This window comes from Xenopus tropicalis, chromosome 8 (assembly GCF_000004195.4).
Source record: "Xenopus tropicalis strain Nigerian chromosome 8, UCB_Xtro_10.0, whole genome shotgun sequence".
In the NCBI taxonomy this organism is placed as follows: Eukaryota; Metazoa; Chordata; class Amphibia; order Anura; family Pipidae; genus Xenopus; species Xenopus tropicalis.
Genome location: NC_030684.2, coordinates 57835993 through 57851549, shown reverse-complemented (window position 1 = coordinate 57851549; position 15557 = coordinate 57835993). Strand labels below are relative to the sequence as shown.

Below are 15557 nucleotides of genomic sequence, written 5' to 3'. Positions count from 1 at the left end.
AGTGTAAAAAAAAAAAAAAAGTACACAAGGCTTTGTTGTTGTATTGCAGATAGCTGCATAGACAAAACACATAATTCATTTAATAATCATCATCATTGTTATAAAAAACTGCTAATGATGTTTGGATGCAGTTGCACATTATACTTCTAATTGATTTTATCATCCACATTTTGAATAAGCCCACTTTCAACTAATGACCCAATGCAAACACATAAAGACACATGTTATTTATGGAGGTGGGGCCTGGTTTCAAAACACGATGCCGATGGTTTTGGCCAATTTGTTATTGGCAATGGCACCTGTGCAGTTTAGCACCTACAGTATGTCTTTCTTTCTGCCTTGAAGTCACAGCTTACTGACAAGGCTGCAGATTGGGTAGCTTCCATATATTAATTGATACTGACAACATGTTTCTTCACTATGCACACTATCCTACAGCTGGGACATGTTCCCAGTTAAACCTGAATTTGAGGGATGCCATATTTCTTTACTTTTCTTCTGTTAACAGCCACTGCTCTGAGGCCCACATAAGCATTCAACTTGTTTGCTCAACCCTAAGGCTTTTAGTGAACTTTTTTTGTCATTTTGTTGTGCAGCCAAAACAATTTGCTGAGAATTGTCCCAGAGAAATATGCTCACATTAACAGGTGATAATTGTCTACATGTGCCATAAATGCTTCTACGCATACAGCCCTTTCTCACAGATACATCTCATTACTAACAATGTGTGAATTTGCACCTCCGTAGTAACCCACAGCAACCAATCAATGTTTTACTTTTATTATTCTGCAGCAGACTGACTAAAACTATTTAGTGACTGGTTGCTATAGATTACTGCCCAATGTTAGCAATTTATACCAATGTATCATTGCCTTTAGGACATCTCTTGCTGGATTCACCCCTGGGACAATTAAGGAAACACTGAGGAAACTGCACTTAGCCTTTATACTTCATACAGTATTCAGCCATAACTGTTCTGTACGTTTAGTCAATAAACTGTCCCACCAATGAGAAACTACAGCACTGGCCTAATTTGGAATCCAATTCAAAAGAAGCATTGTAATATATATGCAATAACCCACAAATACAGGCAAACACCGGCTGGAAACTTTTACTTGCAGGCTACACATTTTTAGCCTTTCTTTTTCAGCTGAAAATGTTCTAGTGATAGAGATAAAAGGAAATTTAGAGAAAAAAAACTTACAGTTGACTGGTGCTACCTAGGATACCCCTCAATGCTATATTATTAAGAGAGGTGTATGATGGGAATTGGTTTATTGTGCTGATCCATAGTAACCAACTCCTGTTCGTCTATCATTTATCTCCTGAGCCAGTGACATATGGGCCTGTCTATTCACACTCTCAGCATTTTGTCTGCTCCAACAAACACTCTGCCTTTTCTGCTTGGATAAGGAGATTTTTTAGTTACATCCATTATGTGTGTATCAACATTTATGGCAGCAAGATAATTGCCAAAGAGCTCTGGGGAATAAAAGCTCCCTCTTTATAACATAAGCCCTCTGAAAAAGAAATCAATATTAATATGAATTACTTCGAAATCCAGCTTTAGTTTAGCTATGACATGGCTGGGGTATGAACATACAATAAAGATATCATAGGAAATTAGAATGTCTTTAAATATGTTGGTATATTGTGTCCAAATGATGAAAGACAATTATGTTTATGTTGGTTCTGTGCAGAATCCAGAATATAAGCATTGGTTTTCCTAATGACTTATTATGACATGCACTAGAAACTGTGAGACTTCCAGCAACTTTGCACCTGTGTAGTATATTAGTCAAATATGAAGAGTTAAAGGCATACCATGATAATGAGCCACAGATGGGTGAAAACTTTCAATGTATTTTGTGTGGAAAAAACACAGCAAAAACACGCCCACTGGCCAATGAATTTTGTGCAAAAAAAAAATGTTGACTTGTCAATGAGTTTTGTTTTCACTGTTTTGCAAATTTTTCTATGGTTTGGCAAAGCAAAGCCAAAAGATTCACCCATCAGTAGTTAAAAAGACTGCTGGCTAACTTCTTTTGCAAGATGGACTCCTATACAGCAGACTAAGTGGCCTTGGCCACCCTGACCCTGCCACTGTGGGGTCTGCTGTATGCTAGTAACACCACACAGAGAGAGAGTTGTGTGTACGATGCCCAGCAAGGCAGTTATTTGCCTTTTGTCAAGTAACTGGTGGTTGGCTGGCACAGGTGCTATTCTGTAAATGATTCTTATATGTAAAAGGCCAAAAGAATCAACCTCTCTGATAACCTAAATACTGCAGAACAATCAGCTCTTGTAGGAATGCTTGGAATTGTAGCCCAAATGCTAAAAGTCGCCTACAGAGGAGCTTGTAAAAAAATATGTATATATATAATTCCTCCTATGATGCACTTTGCAATAAAACTTTTGGAGTGTTGCTGTGTGACTCAACCTATAATTGTCTTTGCATGAATGATAAAAACAAATTGCTCTTCCGGTCATCTAAGAATAGCACATGCATTGGCATCATATATATTCACTTCTGTTTTGAACTCAATTAGGCATTTGTAGAAGCATAAGAGGAAATGCATTTATGGCAGGATTTCTGAAGCTCTATCCCAGATACTTTTAATTTATTATGAGAATTAGTTATTTGACTCAAAAACTCAATAATGACTTTGACTCTCAAAATTGAATGCACTTCTGTTGTGGGAAGAAATAAGCACCCCTGCTTCAGGGACTGTTAAAGTGAGTGGGCATGGCTCTGGCTGATATTCAAGCTTATTAAAATAATTTATCATGGGAGGGGGATTGTTATAGTATATTAAGTAAGTGTACTTTGTTCAAAGACAATATTAGCATAATTGTGTAGATCTGTAAGGGTGACTGGCAGAAGGAAAAAAGCTTTAAAACAAATAGCAGCATTACTGACCACCCCGATGTGCTGGGAAAAAAAGCTCTGAGCTACTAGACATTTATTTTATGATTCCGTGTTTGTTTTCCACTCTCAGCAACAGGCTGTTTCCTGGTTGAGCTCAAAACTCAGTGACGTCCCAGTTTCAGCCCACACAACACATCTTTGTCACTCTGAACGTCAGCAGCAGGAAAACATGAGCATTCACATTTAATAAAGCCTTCATAGCCTGGAATATCCTTGTCTCTGTCTGTCTGCCTCCCATTCTGTATGAACCAATTGATTCTAAAGGCTGAACGGTGCCCAGTGGGGTGCAGGCTCCACACAGAATAAAAGTTTTCCAGAACCCTGCAAACTGATACCAAGAACAGATTTATGTTTCAGGGCATTAGGAAAACAAGTACAAATTTTGTATGGATTTTCGTGTTCAATAGAAAAATAGGAGTCAGAGCTGTCTTTATGGGGTTGAAATAAGGGTGGTTGCCCAGGAGTCTCCACAAGTAAAGGCGCCCTACAGAGCAAGGGCTAAATTTTACGTACAGTAGGGCATGCTGCCCTATGCATTATATCATGTGACATTTTTTTCTTCATAAAATATTGCCCAACCTCATTATAAATGAGGTATAGTTTAGGTTTAAAGTATCAAGGATGTTCCACTGTGTGTTTTCTGAAGACTTTTCCCTTCTGCCAGGAAGTCTGCTTTTGAATGCCTTGACCATCAGCTGTGACCTCGGCTATGTCATTTAATATTCCTGTGCCCCAGGCACTGAAAGCAAAAGAATAAAAGAGGAACCTTATGTGGCTGAAAAATTCCATAGAAAAGAAGATTTTTTTGCAATATAATATAAATGTATGACTGCACAAGTTAACTCAGACATTGCTAATGAGCAGGTGGTGCTGGAAAGCAGTATAAAAACATATGAATAATGCAAGAAAGATAAGAACTGGGGAAAAAAATTATTGCACCTCCATGAAAAATTATATTCCTGTGCAATTGAATACATGTAAGTATGCAAAAAATCTGAAAACTGTTAGTTACATAAAAATTATATTTATTAAACTGAATTTATTTTTTAATATTTACTTTTAGCAAACCTAAGGTGTGGAGGTCCAAATTACAGAAAGATCTGTTATCTGGAAAACCCAAGGTTCGAGCATTCTTGAAAATCAATCCTATACCTGTATATGCATGTTTGGTACATAAATATATTTTTAGGTTAGCAACAGCCAAGGGGCCTATGGGCTGGGAATTCCTGGCTTAGGGATACAGGACACAATGTGGATCTGCTTTATGTATCTATTATAGTTTCAGCCTTACGTTCCTCTCCTCCCTTGATGCAACAGACATGTAACATGATACAAGATCACAGAGTAACCCAAGTGCTTTAAAGATTCAGTAGTGGTGATTAACAGATTTTTGATGCTTTAAAATGAGAGGCCAAATGTCAACCAGTTCTTGGCTAATAAACTAGGCTATGTATAAAGCCAACTAGTTCAAAAGTATTTCTTTTAGTACAGTTGTGTCCAACCTGCTACCTTGATTTGTAACCACATGACATAGGAAAGTAACATTTTAATATGAATAAGAGGGTTAAAATACGCCTTACTCAAGGACCAAAGAATATCAGGGATACAGAATTCCCAGAAAGAAAATTCTATGCTGAACACAGTCACTTCCATGGAAGAACTGTATTATTGTTATATACATAATTTCAGAAAAAGTCTGTCGATAGTTGTACTTATGGATATAATGACATAAACAAAAGTCCTACTAATAGAGAAAGCAGATGAAGAAGAGAATAAGAGGCTATTGATCCATTTTGGCAGTTCACATGATTCCCAGCTAAGCACCGAAAAAGTTAAATAAACAGCAAAACACAAGGCCATGCCTCCCCCCTGCCGAAAATACACAGCAAATTATATACTGCATGGAAAATCAGCGGATCTGAAGAGAAGATGTCTCCTTGTTCAAGCAAAAAGCTGATTAGCTGTTCTTGCTGGCAGAAACCAGCTGGTCAGTCCGGCAGGTTCAAGGCCATTCCGACTCCCCTCTTATGAAAGCACCATATGTTAAATCTCTCATATCAGCAGCTTTGGGTTTCAATAATCTTCCTACAGAAAGAACGGTAGGTGATGCGAAAGAAATAGAAACTACGGGTGAAGACTGAAGGGCAGCACATTTTTTCTAGGTTTTCTAAGCAATAAAAGTACCAGTGCCAGATGCCCTTGGCCACCTTTGGAGTTTCCTTTTGGAGTCATCTGCAGGGAGGTTCATGGTAATCGTTGTTCTTTATATCACACCTTTGTGTAGAACCCCCAGAATTCATCTACTTATTCATAGAACTTGGAGCTCCATAAGGTTGGCAGGACATGCTTCTTCTATACCTTCAAATGCCAAAAGGGCTGCTGCCACAGCATAGTTTATGGAAAAAGCCTTCAGTTTTAAAGTAAAACATAGTTTGTTTATAACTACAGTTAAACTCTATTTTATTTTCTTAAATAATAAAGGTGCTAAAATTCAGGTCATGGAGTCAAATATCACCACGCATACACTTCTTTATAGTTACCACAAGTGCTTAACAAGGCTTTTGAAGTGCATAAAGTTTATGTTACACACATTATTCATCTAAATATTTAGTATGTGCAGTTTTTATTGATTTGACCCCAGCTATACACTCTGAAGAAACAGTGCCTCTACTGGCCATTATACTGATTAAGGCATGAAAGTATTCTTGCTTTACTAAGCCCAACAAATCATTCAATGTTTGCTACACTAGTAATTGTATAACTGGCCCTTCAAAGTCAGACAAAGCTCACTAGTTTGCATTGGGCCTGAAACAAAATCATTCGAGGAGTCTAAAATAAGGTTACACCGTTTCAGAGACACAAGAAATAAAACTGGTTTGTTGGGCAGCAGGAAAAAGGCCAGCCCAGCATGACTAGCACATAATGTCATATTCAATAGCTGAGTCCCAGGAATGAGACTGGCAGCAAATGACTCATTAACATAAGTGGATTTTGCAAGTAGCACATAGGGACAGCTCAGATCTTTCTACGGATGAAGCTGCACTCAACCTTAAGAAAGTATATTAAGAAACATTCGCACACAAAGCACACTCATTTCCCAGTGACAATGTACATTTAACAAGTTTTAAAGGTTTAAATGAGAGATTTACATGTTCAGCACTGAAATGATCAGTAATGCTGATTCATTTAGGTTAGTAATCTTAAATGTATCGGCAAATCCCTTGAGACAACCTTAAGAAGAAAACTAGGGGTTTATGGCCAACACCTATGCTACATTTCTGACTGTATCCTGGGAGACTAGTAGCTATTATAAGCGATTGTAGCTATTATAAGGCTCCTATACCATAGGGGTCACCTTAAAATGAACCTCTAGTAAAGTACAGTAGTATTTCAAATTAATTTGGAATACAATGTGCCATTGGCATGACACACGTACTTGTAAATATTACTTACATCAAGCAATTTGTATTAGGGCTTGTGCTCATGAGCATTTTTTTCTGCGCTCCCCTACAGTGGCGTTTTCCTGTGTTCCAATGCAGGGGAGCGCAGGATAAAATGCATCTCATTCTTCCTAATGGGGCTGTACTAACACAGGTGAATGCAGGTAGAATGCAACAAGCTGTCCTACAAAGGGGAGCACAAGAGGAAATGCTCATATGAGCCCTTATAACTTGAGTTTTCTTCTGAACTCTCATTCCTTGTTAATAAATGTCACAAACAGGCAATTGAAAAAATCAGTTAGTCTTCAATTTTTTGGGAATTTTAAAATTATTTATTTTTTTGTTTGTAGCTCCAAGGTTTGTTTGTAGCTCCAAAAGGAAGGGCAACCCTAGTGGGCCCCGCAAACCCCAGTCCTACCCTTTGTAGCTCTCAGGCTTAGCATATAAACTGCTATCTAGTGTAATCACATTAATAACCAAGCAGCCATAAGGAAGTTAGAATGAAATATGAGTATAAGAGGGCTTGAAAAAAAGCAATAAAAAAAGAATAACAGGTTAAACAACTGTGGTTTAGGCCTGACAACCAGATATCATTTAAAAGTTTTCTAGGACTGTTGTTTATTGTTGTTTATGGGTAAGAGAAACAATCAGAGAAATGCCTAGCGTTTTGTTGCACCATGGAAAAATAGAGAAGACTGAATGTGCCATTGGCGTGACACACATACTTGTAAATGTTACTCACATCAAGCAATCTTTATTATAGCTTGAGTGTTCTGCTGAACTCTCCTTCCTTGTTGCTAAATGTCACAAAACAGGCAATTTAAATGCGCATTTAACTCCAATCAGCTTGGAGCTCTCCACCCCTGTAAACTCATAAATATATATATGTGTATACACACAGATAGCTGCACAGTGCGCACTTGTACTTTCACATTTCCATGAAGTCGGTGAGCTTCTGAGGATAAAGGCGTGTGCAAGCACTTCTAGTTACTGAAGCATGCCCTTCTGGTTTATACTTTCGGGAACCCTTCCTTGCAACTGCACTGAACAAGAGCATAGGGAGGGAAAGAACACATGGGCCGGCAGTCTGGACAACTGCCCCCCTCCTCCTCTGCAAATGCCCAATTTCTCATGCAAATCCAGATTCTTAGCTGGTGCCTTGACTAATGCAGACACGGGAGGAGGGCAGAATTATGGGAAGGAATCTCAAAAGACTTCTCCAGTGTCATGGAAACAAAGGAGATCGCAGCTTACATTTTAAAACAGAACATATACAAACATAAGAGATCATCCAGGAGGGGGCGGATGACAATAATCTGCCTTTATTTCTCTTTTTAATGCAATAACACAGGCACCTTCCATGCCTACAATTTAACCCTTGTGTAGCATTCACGAGCAATAATGAATACAGGGCAAAGGTTGTATTGTAAAAACCCTTAGCTTCTTTCTTTCTTGCAAACGGAAAACAATTTTTTCTGCTTGCCGAGTAACTGCACTCAGGAAGAGAAAACTTGTGTTACTTTATTTCCTGGTAATCAGAACACTCGTAGCAAACAATACTAATTTTTTTGCCTTATAGCACAGTTTACCCCGAAAAAGCTTCCATTGTCATGGGCCAGATATATATTTGTGGTTCAACTTTTTGGTCCACACAAAGAAAGTTGTAATTGAATTAACATAACCTAAACATATAAAACAGACACACAAAAATGACCTTATCAGTAAGTACAGCACAAGTGAACTATTTCATAGGAGCCAATCGGATTTGATTTCATCATCCAAGGCGTAAAATACTAACTAAAGCCAAAGGATACAACAAAAGGGGAAAATGGTAGATGATGAAAGATGATATCCTTGTTAATGGAAAATGTTTATTTTTATCCCAGGAAATTCAAGCAGAAGCAACTCCTATGTATAATATTGTATGTACCGTCCAAACAATACACTAAAGCACAGTTCTTAACTGTTTAAGAGACGAAGGACCATGTCTATCAATAGCAAGACACATGGGGGTGTTGTACCTTTTCCGCCATACAGAAGCTTGGTGCTATTTAAGATAAAACCAAATTTTCTAGGTCTATTGTACATAGTATTTTTGCACATTTTTGCTGCTTTTTATTTTAGAAACAAACACAAGATCAGTTACCAAAACATATGAGAAGCAATGTCAAGGTAACTTGAATCCAGCTGGCTGCTGGGTCAATAAAGTGTCAGGGATCTGGGATACCCCTATTCTAGGTATATATATATATATATATATACACATGTAAATATAACTTTTCCTGTTACAAATAGTAACAACACTGGGACCTGCACATTTAAATAACTTTCATACTTTATATTAGGTCTGAGGAGCTGACTTACTACATCTCCTCCCACTCATGACACAACATTTTGCCTCTTCTCTTCCAGCCAAAGACAGGCATAATGTTTATTTGCTCTAAAGCTCTAACACCTATTTGCATTAATTAGCGAAATGAGAGATTTCCCATATTGTTGGTAGGTATCCCAATGCACTGCACTTGTATTAACCATTATACACCCTGCAGTACAAGTTGCCTGAATTGCTGTCTTGTGTGTTGCTGAACTATATCCCAGGTACATTCATGGGTTGATACCATGGGACATAGAGGAGGAAACTACATCAAAATAAAAAAAATACATTGAAAGTCATGTAGGTCAGAAGCTAGTGGAAAAATGTGTATTCACAAACATAATCAACAAGAGAGAATAAAGGTCAAGCCAACAGGAAATATGGTGTGCAAACTAACATTTCTCCCTGGAATGCCACAGCTTGGGTTTTTTTTAATCCATTTTTAAATTTATGTCACTAAGATTGTTGCTCCATTAGTCATTTTAAGCCCAATATACACCATGGAATATATCCCGCCTGATTAAAAAAGAAAAACTGTAGGTTGACCTCAAGCAAACAAGTAAATACTTACTTACTTGAGTTTAGTTCAAATCAGGGTGTCAAGAACAGTTTAATTCATGAGCACCCTCCCAATAAAGCACAAATGTATCGTACATGGATAAGATCTATTATCTGGAAGTCCACTACACAGGAAGCAACAAAATACAAGCATGCCTGTTTCCATAGACTCTTATTTAAACAAACAATTCTACCTTTTGACTGATTTTCTATATTAATAAGGCTGCACTTTGTACATGATGATGAATCAATCCAGGCTGGTGGCTAAACAAACATTTTGACTTCTTTTACAATGTTGTTAATAACTTTAAGATGTGGACCTCAATAACACAGAATAACTTCCTATGCAGAAAGCCCCTGGGCCTATAAGCTATAGAGATAATACATTCCTGTATCACCCAATAATAATGCCAATTCTCATGTTAGCCAATAGAAGAAATACAATTCTATGTATTAAAGCTGTCATCAATAATAACATGGTTATCCACACCCGTGTATGCCTTTAAACCCTTGGTGACTCTCTCCCATTCATTCCAGTCATCTGTTCATATGCTTTAAATGGAGTCTAAAAAAACAGCCCACTTACATAGTATTCTCATCAAATCTGTCACTTGGTATAAGTGATTCAGTGAAGCAAAAATATACACACAGATAAGTGGCAAACGGCACATTAACCATGTGTTTGCTCCCATACTTGACACTACTATGTGCCAGTGAGTATCAGAGTGTATTAAATATTTGCGATTATAAAATGGCCATGAAAGAAAATTAGAACTGTTTCCAAGCCTGTGCGCTGTTAGTGAAACCTCAGCCAAACCACCAATAATGCAAAGGTCGAATGTAATAACTAACATTATGGTCACACGCAATACGTTTGCCAATAATTTTAAGAAAAAAGGTAGTTACAAACGCACACACAAAAGGTCTCTGTAACACGGTGTCAGGAGGTGACAACAAAAAAAAAAATCCCCAATCTATTTTTTTCCATGACCGCCAGCCTATTTTCCATGGGAGTGCAAATAAGCATTGACTTTGCTTTCCAGATACAGACAAGAGGGATTAGCTGCAGGATGCCATACTGACAAAAGCCAAGGCTCTGATCCAAGGGCCTGGCACCGCTAGCGCTCAGGGTGGGAGGGGCCCAGCCAGCTCTCTCTTACCCATAAAACTTACTTGGCCCCTCACAGCAAAATTAAGGGAATTATTGTCTAAGCAAATCCTGCATGGTTGCTGGCAGCACATGATTTCAAAGGATAACTGAAAAATAATATCAGGTTTCATTACTTTAATTTCTTCTGTAAGAAAATACACAATATCAGTGGATTAAGCTATAAAGCATAAAGCTATTTATAGGCCTTTTCCACATACACGGGTGCCTGCAGGGTTTTAAGGAAGCTGGAGTTTTGGGACAAGACATGTTTGACAATTCCATTACATTATTACAACTGCAGATACTAGAATGTAACTACATTCTTACTCCTCATAAATATACAGTAAAAAAGAAAACCACTGAACTTTTAGGGGACATAAAACAGTGTAGGTGGACTTGTTAGTTATTCACATAGTCCTTTTAACTGATGGACTTAAATACTGTCTGACAGCAGCTGCATATTAGGGCTGTGGATCGTACGCCATTCCTACTGTTACTGAACTACAACTTCCAATGCCAAGGATTCTTTTTCAGAGAACTCTGAGAGTTGTAGTTCAGCAGCATTTGGAGGGCCACAGGTTGCAAAATTCAAAAAGAATGTTAGCTCTTAAACACTGCAGCATTCCCTGCTAGCAACACACCTTTTGCCCAGTAGTGAGGCTTATGCAGGGTGTGTGTTTTATACAGAAAGATAAAATAATGGAAACCTTTTACCAGTTCTATATTATAAGCTACGGCTACATGTTGCTAATATATTCACCAATGTGCTGACATCCACACAATAGCCACTGGGCCTTAAGGTATCATTAATTCAGCTTTAAAAGTACAGTGTTCAACAATCATGGAAGGGGTTAACAGCAGAGTGGGTGTGGCTAAAGTGTTAAAAAAAATGACAGGGGCTCGTCTGCCACAATGTCTGGGAGCCTTTAAGGGTATTTTCCTAGCAATGACATCTATATCATCTTGCTCTGCAATATGCTGCAGAGATGAAATGGCGTCAAATGAGTGTAACATCATTTTCAGGTAATTTCAGGTAGCAAAAGACAATAAAAGCATGTAAACTTAAGGCAGAAAACTGCAAATGTTTTTTAAAAAAATACTAACATTTGCAGAATGGGAAGACGGTCACCACAATGGTTTTAAAGTAATTCTAGAGAGTTCTGTACAAAGGCACCCCCTGCTGGCCAGGGCTTTTGGGAGCAGAGCTGCTAAAACAAACCAAACCCCATTCTCTGCTTTGCCACTCAGGGGACAAGGTAAACCTGCCAGGCAGGTGTCGGTTTACAAGAGGGTTGTGTATCAAATACTCATATCTTCAAACCAAGAGGTGATAATAATATATAAGTGATATATAAATAGGAATACATGCGTACACATTATCGCACATTAAAGGAGAATGGCATTATTGTGCCGGAACCATTAGTTTGCCATTATGTAGCAGTTATAGGGTCGGAATTCCAGCTGTCATAATCTCACATTTCCTGTAGATGCGGCAGCAATGAATATCATGCACAACAATACACTATATGAGAAACCATATTGTAATCATCAATCAGTCACCACAAATATTGACTCTCTAATGACCCCTGGCTTCCACAAATCAGCTACAGTTAATGCAATTACAGAATTCCTCCTCCAATAGGTTATTATCGCTTACTGATGGTGAAAGAATCATTGGGTGTCTAAGCGAATCCTTAGAGAGCACAGCATATTATCCAAGTACAAAGAAAAAAAAACTGCCTGCTCTATTAGAATACATGCTTAACCCCTAGTGTGCCAGAAGGCTCAGCAAAGTCTGTGTATGCTGGATGCTCATTCAGCAGAGAGAGGGTTAAAAGCAGCCTGCACTATACTCCTGTTAAAAGCCCGAAATCATTAGGATAAAGCAGACCTTTTTCTGAACGCCTCTGTTTACACAGGGATATTACAGCTTTCAACCCAGAGTTTATTGGCAGGTTTTAATCCTATTAGTCCCTGTGCAGTCAGCATTAATCTAAGATAAATCAGACAGCATCTACTTCCAGTGGACCTGGCTGCAAAGGGGACACATTGTTCGCAGAGCACACAACTGGCTGACACTGGGAGCTACTGTCCTTGCTCAATAAAACATATATATTTTATCTTCTTCAAGGCTACCCTCTGATTGTAAGACACATTTCCCATGTTCCCAGCAGCCCCATATTTTCTCACTCTCACAAATACACTTAACACAGTGGCGGGTTTATAGGGGTGGGATTATAGATACCCCCCCCCCCCCCACAACACCCAAAGCCATAAACAACACAGGTCTGTTGCAATCATGACAGTACACTTAGCACCATGCCATCTCCAACCAGCAGAGGGTGCAGTGTAGCTGTTCCATTTGCTACATTTAATAGGCCAGTTCTTTGTAGGCTGGTCCAAGACAGGTATGAATAATGTGTGAGAGTATATTGACCATGGGTGATTTCATGCAAGTACTGTTCAAGTGCTGTATGACAAGTAAGATGTACAGATGTATAGCTATAGCTCTGTTATATATTATCTATAAATGTATGTATGTATCTATCTTTCCATATGGTATAAAGTTACTAAAGTGCCTTTATAATAAGGAAGTTCTATTATGGCAGAGTGTGTGTGAGACACAATGTAGAAATAGAAGCCTATTGTGAATATTCAGAAATTCCCCCATTGCTAATAATGATTCTATGAAGTGAGATGCCCCCCTTTATTACATGGCATGACAGCACTTCTCTGGTGCCTGTTGGTTTAGGGAGGGCTAACATCATTCTTCTTTTCCTCCGGAGCTTTTATTAGTATATTGCTGGAAAGAAGATGGTCTATGCTTGGGGTCACCGAGCCCCACAATCCTCTCTTTATTCTGTGGGTTAAGCTAAGGCTACTCCTTGCCCAGTTGCCCGTGTCCAGCAGTAGCAGCACATTGCAGTCACACAAGGATGCCCCTTCCCCACCAGCTCTGCATGAAAAGCCACTCACCCCCCTCCGCTCTTACTTACTGGTAAATAGGGCTCCATACGTGGTGCTTCTATGCGCTGGGAAACCAGCAGCATTTTGGACTGGAGATCCACCAGATATTTACATCCACTTTGGTGTCCTGGTAAACCCCCCTCAAAAAATTCAAAAATATTCAGTCAAGAAAAAAAACAACAAAATACTAATAAGTGGCGAATGTATTTTCCTTTCAGACTCCAGACAAAATCATCCCAGGGAAGCAGTTGGCTAATGATTCACCCAGCGCTTGTCTCAGACTGCTCACTACATTTCCAGCAGCCCACAGTTCCTTACTTCAAGGAGGAGTCTGTGGGGTTTAAATTACTGATAGGACATTTACAACTGCTGTGTCACCAGGGGAGGAGGAGACGGCCGGCAGTCACTCGCTCTTAAAGGGAAACAAGCGGAGATGTACACAGAAATTAGGGGCTAGCAGTCTCATGAGGGAGAGCAGGACGGGTGGGGACAGGGGAGGATTCAGTCTGGCAAATTAATATTAATAGTGTGGATATCCAGCTACCAGCATCCCTGACACTTGCAGTGAATTACACAGGTTAAAGCCTGAATAAATTCCTACAGACACCTTGTCAGAGGAAGCAAAACTGTTGCAGAAGCAGAGCTTTCAATCAATTTGCCTAGGGAGAAGGGAACCATAGGCAAAACACAAGCTGGCCCTTTAAGAAAGACTAGAACCTAGAATTTAAATCAAATATATGATCTATCAATTGTTATTATTATCATATATTTATAAAGCACTAACATATTCTGCAGCAGTGTACAATAGAAGGTTGTATACATCAAACATACAAATTATACACAAACACTAATCAATAGAGGAGGTCTGCTCAGCAGAGCTCACAATCAGTTAATGAGCTAATCCATCATCTATGTATCTAAGAAATATTCTTCTCTTCAGAAACATGTTCTTGTATGTGTGCAGGAACAGAACTAGGGGTGGGCAGAAGAAACACCTGCCTAGGGTGCAGTGATGGGGGGGGGGGGGTAACTGTTCTACCTACCCCTAGTCTGCACTCTCTTGGCCCACTGCTATGTCACCATGCATGCGTCTGTTCATTCGTGTATACACGGGAGGGGGAGGGGGAGATGGCTGGCTGGGTTGCCTAGGGCACCTGGTCGGCCTGGCCCGCCCCTGTTTGTGAGTGATCTATTTTAATGAGGTTGTCTGGTATGAACAGTGCTTAGTGTGTTACATGGTATTACAAGAAATAATAGATAGACAGATAACAGAGCGAGAACTGTATATAATGCTTACCAGTTGCCACCTAGCACTTGCATGAAATCACCCATGGTCAGTACTCACACATGGTCATTATTCATACCTGCCTTGGACCAGCCTACATAGAACTGGCCTATTAAATGTAGCAAATGGAACAGCTACATGCCACCATCTGCTGGTTAAAGATGACAGAATGCTAAGTGTACTGTAATGATTGCAACAGACCCGGGTAGTTTATGGCTTTGGGGGGTTATCTGTAATCTCACCCCCATAAACCTGCTACAGTGATAATTGTATTTGTAAGTATGATATAATATGGGGTTTCTGGGAACATGGTAATGTGTGGGTAGCCTTGAAGAACATAAATATATATAAATCTGTCTTATAGAGAAAGGACAGAAGCTCCCAGTGTCAGCCAGTTTTGTGCCCTTTTAGGGTAGGGGTGTGCGAGTCTCTTGTGGCATTAGCCTAATGATTTGGGGTTAATAGCAGTATAGTGCTGGTTGCCTATAATTCTCTCTCTGCTGAATGAGCCTCCAACATACACAGATGTGTCTGCCCTCTGGCAGACTAGGGGTTAAGCATGTATTCTAATAGAGCAGGCAGGTTTTTTTTCTTTGTACTTGGATAATATGCTGTGCTCTCTAAAGCTGGCCATACACGTGGCGATCTGACGATGTTTCGTGCGACCATCGGTCGCACGAAACATCGTCAGATCCGCCACACACCATTCAGGGCTGAATCGGCAGGTAAGGCGGTAGAAACAATAGGATTTCTACCTCCTTCTGCTGATTCAGCGCTGAAGGGAGATTTTGGTCAGGCGCCTTCTATGGCGCCCGATCAAATTTTCAAACTGGTCCGATCGGCGAGTCGGCCGA

The 15557-nt window shown here is 39.4% G+C and overlaps 1 protein-coding gene across 2 annotated transcripts in view; it reads right to left on the bottom strand.

Annotated features, from left to right (window-relative positions):
- The window catches only part of mamld1 (mastermind like domain containing 1), a 121773-nt gene extending 108045 nt beyond the window's left edge, over positions 1-13728 (bottom strand). For both annotated transcript variants that reach the window (XM_002934546.5, XM_012969490.3), the window contains exon 1: positions 13448-13728. In XM_002934546.5, coding sequence (XP_002934592.3) covers positions 13448-13501 — 54 coding nt within the window. In that variant the 5' untranslated portion in view covers positions 13502-13728. The remainder of the gene's footprint in view (positions 1-13447) is intronic.
- Between the last annotated feature and the right edge of the window lie 1829 nt (positions 13729-15557).